This window comes from Macrosteles quadrilineatus, unplaced genomic scaffold (assembly GCF_028750875.1).
Source record: "Macrosteles quadrilineatus isolate MER2022 unplaced genomic scaffold, UCM_ALF_1.0 Scaffold_4__1_contigs__length_99947679, whole genome shotgun sequence".
NCBI lineage: Eukaryota > Metazoa > Arthropoda > Insecta > Hemiptera > Cicadellidae > Macrosteles > Macrosteles quadrilineatus.
Genome location: NW_026542597.1, coordinates 14417737 through 14430246, shown reverse-complemented (window position 1 = coordinate 14430246; position 12510 = coordinate 14417737). Strand labels below are relative to the sequence as shown.

Genomic DNA, 12510 nt, shown 5'->3' with positions numbered 1-12510 from the left:
AAACTGAGGGTAAACATCAACTATCCCCGGGGGAGATGAGGGGAGGAAACTTGACAACACAAGAGACTTGATGACACTGTTGGGTAGATCTTCAATTGATAATTAATATCTGAATACTGCAATCCAAGTTCCTCTTATAGAAGTCTGTTTGGTATTTACATCAATATAATTCACCATAACTAAACCTGTGTATGGCTGGGAGTAACATATGCAAACGGATGGAGATGGGCATTTTTCTAATGGGGTATGTTAAAAAATTTTCTAATTTATTTATAAAACCACATTATGTTTTGCAGGAATTTAATATGGGATTTTTTAGCCAGATGTAGTAATATGTTTGGTGATAATCACCTCTAGATTCATTACCAGACTGGAAGTTAGTCTTTGTAATGTAAATATGTACATCAGGAGGCCAGTACAAAGGGCTCGACTCGTCAGACACTAATGTAGAGAAGCTGCGAGGATCGTTACCTTCGTGAGATGAGTTCAGCAATTGTAATTGAAATTGAAATACAGATAGGAACAAATGAAAACCCAAAATTTATAAATTTACAAACACACTTCGTTCTAACAATCCTAAACGATTGAGCGTCCATAGTAATTGTGTACGTATTATCTGCACCTCACAAATCAGTATTTATCGATTATCTTAAAGAGTTGTGATTACCATATTCTATTTGATAGTGGTATCGGATTCAAGTTTAGCGTTGTATACTTTGTAACGTCCAATATGGTTGGAGTATGTTTTCAATAAAATCCTCAGAAATTTTGACATGGCCTAAAAATTATAATATGGCCATCATATGGCCTAAACGAAACGTGAGGTTGCTTATCAGATTTGTTTGAATTTTACTTTTTATTTCTGGTTGAATGTGATACTACATTGTTCACAGAAGTTTTGACAAATATACGAGCAATACAATTATTAAAAGATTTCAGTTTCACTCAGTCTTGAGACGCCAAAATAATCAAATCATAATAATTTTTCCTAAATAACCCTAAATGATTAGTTTAAATTCTCAAGTTCGTGTAATGATAATTTGGAGCATTTCTATTTGTAATTACAAAAAGCATTAAGCAAAAGCCTACTAATTTATCATAGTTTTTCCTAGATATTTGACTGATTACTTAAGAAACAGTAAGCACAAAATGTTCTTAATCTAATGTATACAATTTGTTTACCACTTTTCATTTAACTATCTTACAAACAATGAAACTTATAATTAGTTTGCAGGGGTTTATTTAAGCTAATTCAAGCTGTTGCTACAGACTAGTTAGTTGATATGCTACAAGTCGCAGCTTTGTCAATTAGTGTCATGTAGAGTTGTACAGCGGAAGCTCAAGCAGCAGATCATTAGGCTTGTTATCAGTCTAGGTTCGTTAGTCATACTTACTGTTGGTAACATACGACTACTTCTTGCAGCGAATTGAGCCAGCGGGTTTGGTTAATTAGCTCTGTACCTCTACAACGCAGCGTTGTCAATTAGTGTCATGTAGAGTTTGTACAGCGGAAGCTCAAGCACCAGATCATTAGGCTTGTTATCAGTCTAGGCTCGTTAGTCATACATACTGTTGGTAACATACAACTACTTCGTGCAGCGAATTGAGCCAGCGGGTTTGGTTAATTAGCTTTGTACTGATACAATGCAACGTTGGAGATATGTTCAAAAAATTGAATGAAAAGTCTTTGGTAGTGTTTAGTGTTGTATTTTACATTATAAAATTAGTCTCACGCATATTATACGCTCTGTGTGTAATTAGTTTAGTTTTTATTATCATTTTACAATAGTCGTTTTACAAGTCGGGTTATCAAGCAATTTGTCTTGGTTAATAGGGTGTGTTTCGACCGTGGTTTCGATTGTTAATATTAATTTATTCCTTGATTGTTTTCTTAATACTTATGTTCGGATTTGCTTTAAGTGTGCCTGTGTTATTTACTAGTAAAATATACCACATGTAATCGAAATATGTTTATTAATGCTTTTGAATGTCATAAAACAGTGTATTTCTTGCATGGGAGGTTTACTTAAGGTGTTAAGTTTACAATCCCCCCCGACCCCCCCCCCCTGCATAAAAAGCGATAAAGTTAAAAATTTGTACTTTCGTGAGCTTTTTGCACAGCTTCCCCTCACCCATTAATCTTAATCATCGCGCGAACACGAACCGGATGAAAAACAGTTGATCGTTTGGATTTCCCATCGGACCGGGAATAGGAACAACGATTTTATTATGAAGAATCTGTGAATACTGTAATATTTCGTGACTACACTTTTCAGCTTTGGGTCGAATTCCTCGACAACACTTTAAGTTTGTTTCCATTCCATTTAAAATTAAGACATGTAACGTACTTTGTTTGTCCCCTACAAGTTCCCTAGGTTTGGGAAATTCTAAAAGATATAAAATTTATATCGGTTTAGCCTAAATTGTTGTTTATTATCCTTTGTGTCCAACAGTATTGCTTGATGGAGCAAAAAGGATGTGATTGATTTAATAAATTACTTTAATATTTACCTGGCCTTCTCAATAGCGTATTTGATATTCCTGTGTTGTGAGGAATACCATAAGGGTTGAGATAGGGACCTCTAGTTTTCACCGATATTCTTTTTAACGGATGTTCTTCAAAATGATGTGCTACTTGATAGGGGTTGCATTTTAAACAAATAAGTCACCCCCTACAACCCCTATTTGGGGGTGGGGTTGAATTTCAAAATGTCCCCAAAAAGTACTTTACATTACCCTAGTAACGTGCATGGAGGCTCGTTTGAATAAATGCAGTCGTTAAAAAAATTAACCAGGGGCCCATTATGGGACATCCTGTATAAACATAATCATTGCGCAGACGATCCATTATAAATTTTGTCTAACAGCTGTTTCGGTTCCCCGGGATAAGCTAGGCCACTTTTTTCCCGCCGCAACATTGTATTCAAGGAGACTATGGTGATAGTAGAATGTTATGATGATTTATCTAAGAATTTAAGGTTACACGCCATTAATTTTAAATCTGCTAATATTTTAAAATAAATATATTTTGAAACAGATATCTTTCTAGATGTTGGAGTGTGTTTTATGGTTTTATCTATGGTTAAAGTTTAAACATTACGTGTTAAGCTTGCTTATAATATTCCCTGAGCTTATCAACTGTAATATTTCTAAAAACATATGGACATTATTTACTTACTGAGAAACTTTTTGTAAATAGATTACGTGTAGTACCTTTATTTATAACCTAACTTTGCATTGTGATTTTAATACGGTTAAGTATGTTTGTACAGTTAAAATTTATATGTTAAAATTATTGTTAGTGATCTGTTAAGAGAGAATTGCTACCTCGAGGATGTTTTCAAACGAGTCAGACCAAGCAGCAGTGGAATGTAGGATCTGTCATAGCAGAACCACCAGGGACCTCATCCTGTCACCGTGTCTCTGCAAAGGTTAGAGTTGGGAATATAGAACAGTCACTCATTTTAGGGTACGCTAGGGCCCCCTTTGATAAACAACATCACAGAGAGCAATTTTATTTTTAATAGCTGAGCTAGACTGCTTTTATGTTTATTTTTTAACACTAAGTAATTTTTCACTGACCAAACAACTTGTGAAAGTGACCAGTCTTATTTCCAACGATATTATTGTAATGTACTGTAAACTTAATAGTGAAAATATATAATAATATCATTTACTCATAAATACTAGCCAAAAGGTCGATTAGAACGTATCAGATCCGGCACGTCAGAGCACAGTCAAATCAGTCACGTCACAGCCAACAAATGGATTTCCTATAGCGCTATCTACACTCATCCAATGCAGGTCCGTCAGTAGCTCTGCCGGTGTCCGTCAGTCAATTTAAGGACGTGTTTGGGGTTAGGACATTGTGTTTTTTTATTTAAATGATCGTGTTTATATTTTAGGTTCCGTTTGTAACAATCAACAAGATGGACAGTGAAAATTTGATACATTATTGTGTTTTAATTAAAAATGGTTGACTGTAACAGTAACATCACTGTAAATAAAGTAAAGCAATACTGACTGAAACCATATGACTGACAGTTTGACTGGTAAATTGCGGTTGCAACTGAGACTGGACTGTGACTGGTCTGTGACGGAACTGTGCCGGGACTGATATGTGTGAATTGACCTTTAATCATACACTATTGTTACAATTTTCTGTCGCCTGGATTATGCTGTAACTAGTTAATTACCAGGTGTAACGGTATATTTTGATCTCCAGGTACAATGGGCTGCGTCCACATCAGATGTCTAGAACAATGGTTGAACTTCTCCTCACTCAACTTCTGTGAACTCTGCTCCTACAGATTTGAAGTCATCCAAGTCAGAAGATATTCTTTGCTGAAGTCCATCAGAGTTTGGGTTAGCCAACAACGCGGATCGCTCTATAGAAGCGTATTTTGGGTCTTATTGTCCACCACAAACGCCATCCTTCTCAGTTGGATGTGGTTTTTATGGATTTCTAATTTTCCAGTGGCTTTCAGCCATGACCCTTTTACGGAGAACGAACCTCTTGTCAAGAATAAAAGTGATCTCAGCGAAACGAAGTGGATCGCGGTGTGTATCTTTTTAACTCTCTTGACGTCGATTTCGATCAAAAGTCTGTGTATTGATGGATACAGGAGAGTGAAAAGCGAGTTCTTCGCTTGGTACAGGTGGTGGAACCAAACTGTCAATGTGCAGCTGGTTTTGGATTTGGAAAATTACAAGATTAAAAACAGATTGGACGAGTTGCAAGACATCTCATTAGGATATGCGAAAGAAAAAGCTGGATTTTCAAATCAAGATGCCACAGCTGAAATTGCTGACTTTAGAATCGGTGAGAAGGGATCGTGCAAAGTCTTCCTTGATATGCCTGATACAAATGCGCCACCTTCAAAGGTAAGCTTTCCAGGCACAGCTAGGCCAACTGAAAACAATGAGAATATGTCAATCGATGATCCAAAAAATGTTCAAGATAACAACTTAAATCCCCAAGACAAAAAGGGAGATAGTGAAAGGGCGACCACGACTTATTCTTTGGACGTAATCTTTGAAAATCCGCGGCCAAATCCAAGCCTTGATGACCTACCCCGAGTACACAATCGAAATGGAACAGACCAGATGTAAATTTAGTGTTTTTTTCATAATAAACTCCTCTACTTGGAAAAATAAAAATGTTATGTTTATTAAAAATTGTTTAGCGTTCTTTTTTAAACAAGGCCTTTTCATTCAATTTCAGATAGATCCGTTGCATTATGTATTGAATGGCTTTTTCTACCAGCCATCAAAGATAGATAGGCTTACGTTGTACAATCCAATACAATACAAATTCTGTTAATTTTACAAGACATAGTAAATTTATTGAAGGCTTTTTAGTATAAAATGTTCCACCTGTGTACTGTTTTGAAATCAAAAAGACAATGTTACTTTAGTAAATAACGGTTCCAACCCAACGAAAAAGTTAGTTAAGCTTTAATTCTAGTTCAAACATTGTTAACAAAGCATTGTGATCGACATTGACGACAGCAAAGTTTCAGCGTCAGCTAACGACCAAATAATTAGCCACATGTGTCGAGCTACATACAGTGGAGGTGGAAAACATGTCAGTGACGCAGGAAACATGAAAAATGTGTATTCGAGTCTTAATGACAAATAAACCCTATGATAACGAAATAAATTTTTACAATTAAATTATAAAGAAATTATTTCAACATGATGTAAAATACATACAGTACATTATAATGCACAAGGTAAACAGGGGATGTAATTGCAAACATTAGTTTTGATAGCTAGATGGTCAAATGTTTTTTAGCTTGTTTTACCTACGATCGTTTTTAAAGTAGCCGTTTCAGTTCAGTTCTTAGAATTGGAAAGTTTCTCATAACAGCATGTTTACTTTCATAACAGCAAAGTTTTTCATAACGACACGGGTAATGGACCAATGAGGTTCAATGATTGAGAGAGAAGAAGTTAAATTGTAGCTGTTTAGACCAATTTAATTGTTGATGAGTGGTGCAATTAGTGTTTGGATAAGTTGTATCACTGTCAGTGGCTTTGAGGTTACAAACGAAAACATAACCACTCTTAGAAGTTAGTTATGAGTAGTGTTTGTTAGTAATTAATTAGTAATCAAAAAATGTCGTAGGTAAAGTAGTGCACGCAACTCGAGTACTATTACGTCATACTGCAACAAAAACAGCTGTTTTCAATACATGCCTTGTGGGACTACTAATCTATATATATATAAAAGGCAAAGCCCTCACTGACTGACTCACTCACTCACTCATCACTAATTCTCTTACTTCCCATTTACCTAGGAGGCTGAAATTCGGTACACCGATTCTTTGGGCATTAAATAGGAAAACTAAGTTATTTTTTATTCTGACCAGGCTTTCGGGCTCCGCCCCAGTGGCTCTGGAGTTTCCCATGTTAACCTTGTGATTGTTCATATTTAAAAGGAATTAAAGAATCTTAACAGCTGTTTCAATTAAACATGTTGGTTCTGTTCTATGATTTTCAATGGCATTAAAGTTACAAGGATTACCAACAGGGTGCAGCATTATTATTTTTTTTATTTTTTTATTTATGACAACACCTAATTTGCAACCAAAAGGTGAGTGAGCGTAGCGAACGAACTTCAACCTAGAGGCGAGTTAGCGTAGCGAACGAACTTCAACCAGGACGTGATTGAGCCATGCGAATACTTATGAAGTTAAACGGGGCAAAGCCCGCGGGTACAGCTAGTAATATATAAATTCAAACTAATTGAAATGTGCATCAATAACAGCTGTTCGTACAAATATGATAGCAAAACGAGAAGAACCCTGTTTTGGAAGGTAATTTGAAAAGGAGAACTATGAACGAAATTGACGTTTTGTGTGCTATTTATCTTAATGCACAACATGGTCTTAATGCACATGGGTACAGTATGATGAGAAATATAGTTCATCACACCTGCAAGAAGTAACCCTTTGGATTTGACCATCGATCTTTTCCGTTAAACTAAAACTACTGTAAATAAAATGTCTACTCACAAGACAGTTTCAAGAAAATGTTGCATTTGTATCTTAAAATTATAGGTTAGATTTGTATTCAATTATATCTTGTAGCTGAGTACGGTCTAAAAGGCAACATTCTGGTTTAAATCTAAACAGAGGGGGTTTTGTCTGTAGTGATAGTAATACGATTTCATATACAGTACTTACATACATTAGTTTAAATTTGTTAACAGGGACGATGTATTACCCAGAATTCCATTTCCTCGCTGCAGTCTCCAGTATTTCACCAACCTCACTCCACTACTTTGCTACACCGGAAGTACCACTTAAACAAGACTCTTCGCCTTGTTAACCTCACTTCCGCTCTGAGATTGTTTTACTTCTGGAGGGGTTTGAAGAAACAATTTTCAGATTTGGGAAAAGGTAAGCGGCTTACCTATCTTGAAACTAACTGTTTACGATATTTTGTTCTGTTATCAGCATTAATTAATCATTTTTTTCACAACGGTAGCTAATTTCAAAATATTATTTATTCAACTAATAAAAGAGTTATCAAGAAAAAACCATCGGAAAATGTTAACTTGATTTAATTGACTTTTAATAATAATAGTTTTCGGATTCTGTGATAACGAACAATAGTGCAATCACATAATTTATTTAAATCACGTTATTAAACCCGACCCGTTAATGATTTACCATGTCCTCATGGAAGCACTGAAGATAAATATTTTTAGACAGAACAGTCTATTTTTAACCACATCTCGTTTTACTATGTGTTTTGTGTTTGTAGCAATGTTTTAAGTTTTCTGTAAAAGTATGCCAGACCCTATGATTTGTCTTTTACTAAAGTTGATGTTTTATTTTCAAGTGACAATATAACGTTTTATAAGGGAACGGTCTAAACTCTGGTCCTTTTCCTATATAACGTTGACCTGTCGTTATAAAACATCATTAATTAATACTCCAAAGACAACATAGCATCGGGTCTGGTGACAATCTCGCTTGGAATCTAACCAGCGACCTGCATATTTAAAAGCGAGCATTATTAAATATTTAAACCAAGGGTACTCATACAGCTTTGCTGCATTATCATTATATTTAGTAGTTAGTACTTAATTTAATTTCAAAATAAATGTAGTTTTATTAGTTAAGATTGCAAAATATTTGTTAATCTGGCTGAGTAAAAGACTTTGATCATCGATTCATCGATTAATAGAGAAATGACAAATCCATCTGGTTCCTTACTCCCCATCTAGATCAGTTATCTTCAATTTTAACGCAAATTCGTCAACTTAATCATTTATAAACACCCGTTTACCTAAACGTTCTACTTCTTTACATTAAATGGCAATTTCAAATGTAAATAAAATTAATATTTTCAAAATTGTTTCGAAACGATTATTACAATCATGCGAAATTGCTTTCGCCGTAACAAATAAACGCTATAAACAAGAGATACTCCCCTGTTACAGCTCCCTTGGGGGTAGCAATAGCACGTTGTACAGACTGTACGTGCCTGTTCTACTATCATAAATCAGACTGTACATTGTATTGTTACTAAGCGTTTTGAATCGATAAACAGCACTGTTGAAAATTCTGTTCATGTGTCGTTTTGTTACTTTATTATTTGATTTGGGGAGTATGTTTTATCTATGGTTAAACATAGTTTTGATAGCAAGAAACTTCTGTCATTTACGTTGAATGGACTACATACACTTCTCATTATCGTAAAATTTAAATAATGTGTTTATTAATTTGAGCGAATTTCCCATATAGGGAATAAGCTATTACCGTAGTACTCGTGGTAAGACCTGGACCCAGACCGATTTATTTTTCCTTTTGAGGTCCCCAGAGGTAAAAAACACGATCCGTTAAAATTCATATGTCAAAAAACACTTTTTAACTTCCCCGTAGCAGCAAACCTAAGCACTCATTAAATCTCATGTTATTTAAATCGGGAATAAATATGTCTAATTTATGGAAATATTTGAGTAAAAATGTAATCAGACATGATGAAATTCTCTTAGTCTGCAGGTTTGCTGCGGCGGGGGTATTTTAATAAGCGTTTGAGTGCGCTGATGTTTACAAGTTCAGCCTGTTCCATAAAGATAACAATTGATATTTATAAAAGATCTATGCTAATTTAGTCTTCTGTTAAACAAAATAAATATAAACAGTACCTACAGTAATTCTTTCTCAGCATGGAAACAAATAAATATTTGTAACAAAATGTTTAACATACTTGAAAGTTCAAAAACATTGAAAGCTCGCGTGCCGAGGCTAACATAGTACAATTTCATAAGGTCTTGGTGATCGGTAGGACGTAAATTAGTTTTAAACATAAATAAACTATTACTGTATCTAACTCACTATAAAACACCATGAAAAATCTAAAATATCAACAAGTACTATCTCAAAGTTATGGAATCTACTACTTTTAATCAAAATTGAGAAAAATCTCTTTCCTCGTTTTTTGTCCAAACTCTCTAGTATCTACACAATGTATAATACTCAGCAGGCTGTAGAATATCAGGGTTTCATGCGCATATTGCAAGGTGGAGGTAAGGCTACATGTATAATATCCGGCAGAACGCCCACGGAGACTTTGTTGGTAGGCTTCATATCAGTTTGAGCTGATATTGTGAAAGAGAGCTTTGTTCAGGCATCTCATTTCGTAGTCTAAAACCTAAAACTATACCTTTTGCACTTTGATTAAATAAACATTTGAGTTTACCATTTGAGTTTAGATTGCTCTAGCAAATTACTGATTACAGTTTTGACGAGAGTTGGCAAACATGTATGACTTGTTGCTAAGGGCCCACACACTTGTATAATATTGGTGATATTAGATAATTAAATGAAAACCCTAAAAATTCTTGTCACCAAGACTGATAAATTGAAAAGTGTAATGGTTACGTATTTTGTCTTAAACATGGCACACCATACTCGTCCGGTAAATACCTATTTTCTTGACTAGTAACGTGGCACACTATTTTAAAGTATCTTCAAGGAAATTACATTTTATATTCTGTGTTCATCCCCCAACCGAAATTCGGGTTAATTTGCTAGAACAGGATATAGTTGATCAGTTACTTACCTTTAAAATATTAGTAATCTACTTGTAAATATTTAGGTTTGTATTAGTACATTTCAACTTATTTATAACCAAATTTTGATAGTTTCTAAAGTGACATTCTATACCGTAGTATGCCTCTCGCATTGTCCATATTTCCTGTTCATGTTCCGCAATGTCCAGGCGCAAGTAGGCAATCCGACTGCTTCTTTTATTTTGCCTAGACAGGATCTGCAGGCACTAGTCTGTTTGTGCCCAAAATCTTTTAATTTTCTCTTTTATTAATTTTTTACAACATCTTATTGTAGACAAACTAGCTTATTCTCATTCGTATTTTTATTTCCCAAGGCAAAGCCATTTACAATAATAACATTAAGTTATGAATTATGATTTATAAATAACTGTAAGATTGTGACTAAAGACAATATAAGATGGACTACTTTGATACTATGATACTTACAGATTAACATTTCATAAGCAATACATCAATTCAAAAGTAATGGTAGCTTGAAGTAGACATACAGAATTTACTGTCAAAGAATTGGCATGCTCCCTATAGATTTATTATTCCTATGGATCAGCTGATGACAATTAATTTTGAAGGTAGATCCATCCGGTAAATGTATAGGGCGTTTGTTTACTGTTTAATTCTTGCTTTCAACTTATTTTAAAACAATTTTAACCAAAAAATGATCTAATCCTCTTTGAAATCAAACAATAACTTATGGTCTCCTCTATTACAAATCCGTGACAAACGTTTGGATTAAATTACAATAGCATTAAAAAACAACCCAAAAACAAAATTAAACACATCATAATTTCAGATCAAATATTAAACGACAATCCGACAATCCTATTAGCCAGGTTTCCAGTGAAATGCTCGAATACAGAGTTTTCTCCCCCTTGAAATGATCTAAGCTTCGAGCTCACCCCTAGTTTCTTGGTTTGTGAATTATAAACAAACATCAAAGTTCCCCTTGGGTTAATCCAATGAATACAAAGGGAAGCATTTGAGATTAGGTGTCATCTGTGAAATTTCCAACGGGATTTCAAGTGTAAAGGTCTGAGTGAAAGTGGGACTGAGGCGCAATTCAAGGTAATACCAGACAGTAAAGATAAGAATATATATTACCGCCTCGCCATCTCTTTGATAAGCACACAGCTTAAAATTTGAAGTATCTAATAATTTTATTAAGTTACGAGATGAAATACTTCCATACCTAGCTAAGATGCAAATATATTATCAATTCCAATGTTGTTTTGAAGCAAAGATGTGGTAAGTATAAAGGAATGAAGGAAGTAAACTTCAGGGATGCTTACAATCCCAATTATTGTATCCCAAATTAAAACTACCCAAATAATTACTATCCCGAGTTATAGCTATTGGAATTGGGTTTTAACAGCTTAAAATGAACAATAAAGTAAATCAACAAAATAAAAGTTACCCAAAGGCGAAGAAAACACGTCCCAACACGTCTGGCCATCACCACCTCACAAAGGAAATTACATCCCGCCAATTTCTCCCGCTGAATTCTCCGCCGTTTTCCCAATTTAAACTTTACTCATCCTTTATAATCAGGTTATGTTCACCTTTAGTGAAACAGCAGCTTATATCCTTTTACTCTGAGTTTAGATAACTAAAGTGTCTGTAGTAGATATAATGTATTACCGGGCTAATTTATGTTAAATGAGGCACAGAGAAAATTTACTTAAATTTTACATTGGTTTTGTAATTAATTTGGTATAAAATGGATACACTTTAATGCTAGCTATGATGACTGAGTTAGAACTTATATGTATTAATTAAGGTATAATGAAGTTTAAATGTATTACAATAGTTTGATCTGTTACAGCAGTTATTAAGATTTTTGTTTTTATACAAGTGCTGGATTCCCTGACAGTAGTAAACGTGTTTTACTGTTCACGGACAAAACACTGCAACTGTTCGACATGACCAATCATGTTCGACAAATATATTCACTTGTTTATCCATTATTCATGGTGGAAAATAATCCCCATCAGCGCTGTCAGGCGCACTACCTTGGTTAAGATTTTTTAGCTTATAAACAGTTTTTGTTTAAAGCTTAATATGTTTACTTTATTTTAAAAATACGATAAATTTCAAAATGAAAAGACGGTTTAATTGAAACAGTTTAACTTTTTATCTTGTATCATGTCTTTTGGAATTATTGTGTTAGTAATATATAGTTGTGTGGTGTTAGTGGAACATGTAAATAGTTTTAAGGGCTTATAATTCAATTTTGATATTTTAGGATTGGATATAAAATGTCCCTATTGATAATGTTGACGGTAAGCATACAGATTTTTTTATACATCTTTGAGACGGATGGAAATAGTAAACAAACTGGTAAAAATTTGCCTCCAAAAATATTACACCTTCAAAAAGGTGGAGGTTGGAGCATGTTCAATAAACAAAACGATTCATCAAGTTGA

General features: G+C 34.3%; 1 protein-coding gene across 1 annotated transcript; it reads left to right on the top strand.

Moving 5' to 3' along the window:
- Positions 1-3289: 3289 nt before the first annotated feature.
- Positions 3290-5180, top strand: LOC128993484 (uncharacterized). Its single transcript, XM_054417423.1, has 2 exons — positions 3290-3431; positions 4226-5180. Exons 1-2 carry the CDS (start codon positions 3335-3337, stop codon positions 5110-5112), a joined length of 984 nt encoding a protein of 327 aa, XP_054273398.1. The 5' UTR covers positions 3290-3334; the 3' UTR covers positions 5113-5180.
- The last annotated feature ends 7330 nt before the right edge of the window (positions 5181-12510 follow it).

Coding starts and splice junctions, on each gene's coding strand:
- LOC128993484 (XM_054417423.1), top strand. CDS start 3,335: ATGTTTTCAAACGAGTCAGACCAAGCAGCAGTGGAATGTAGGATCTGT. Junction 3,432..4,225: donor GTCACCGTGTCTCTGCAAAG/GTTAGAGTTGGG, acceptor TTTGATCTCCAG/GTACAATGGGCTGCGTCCAC.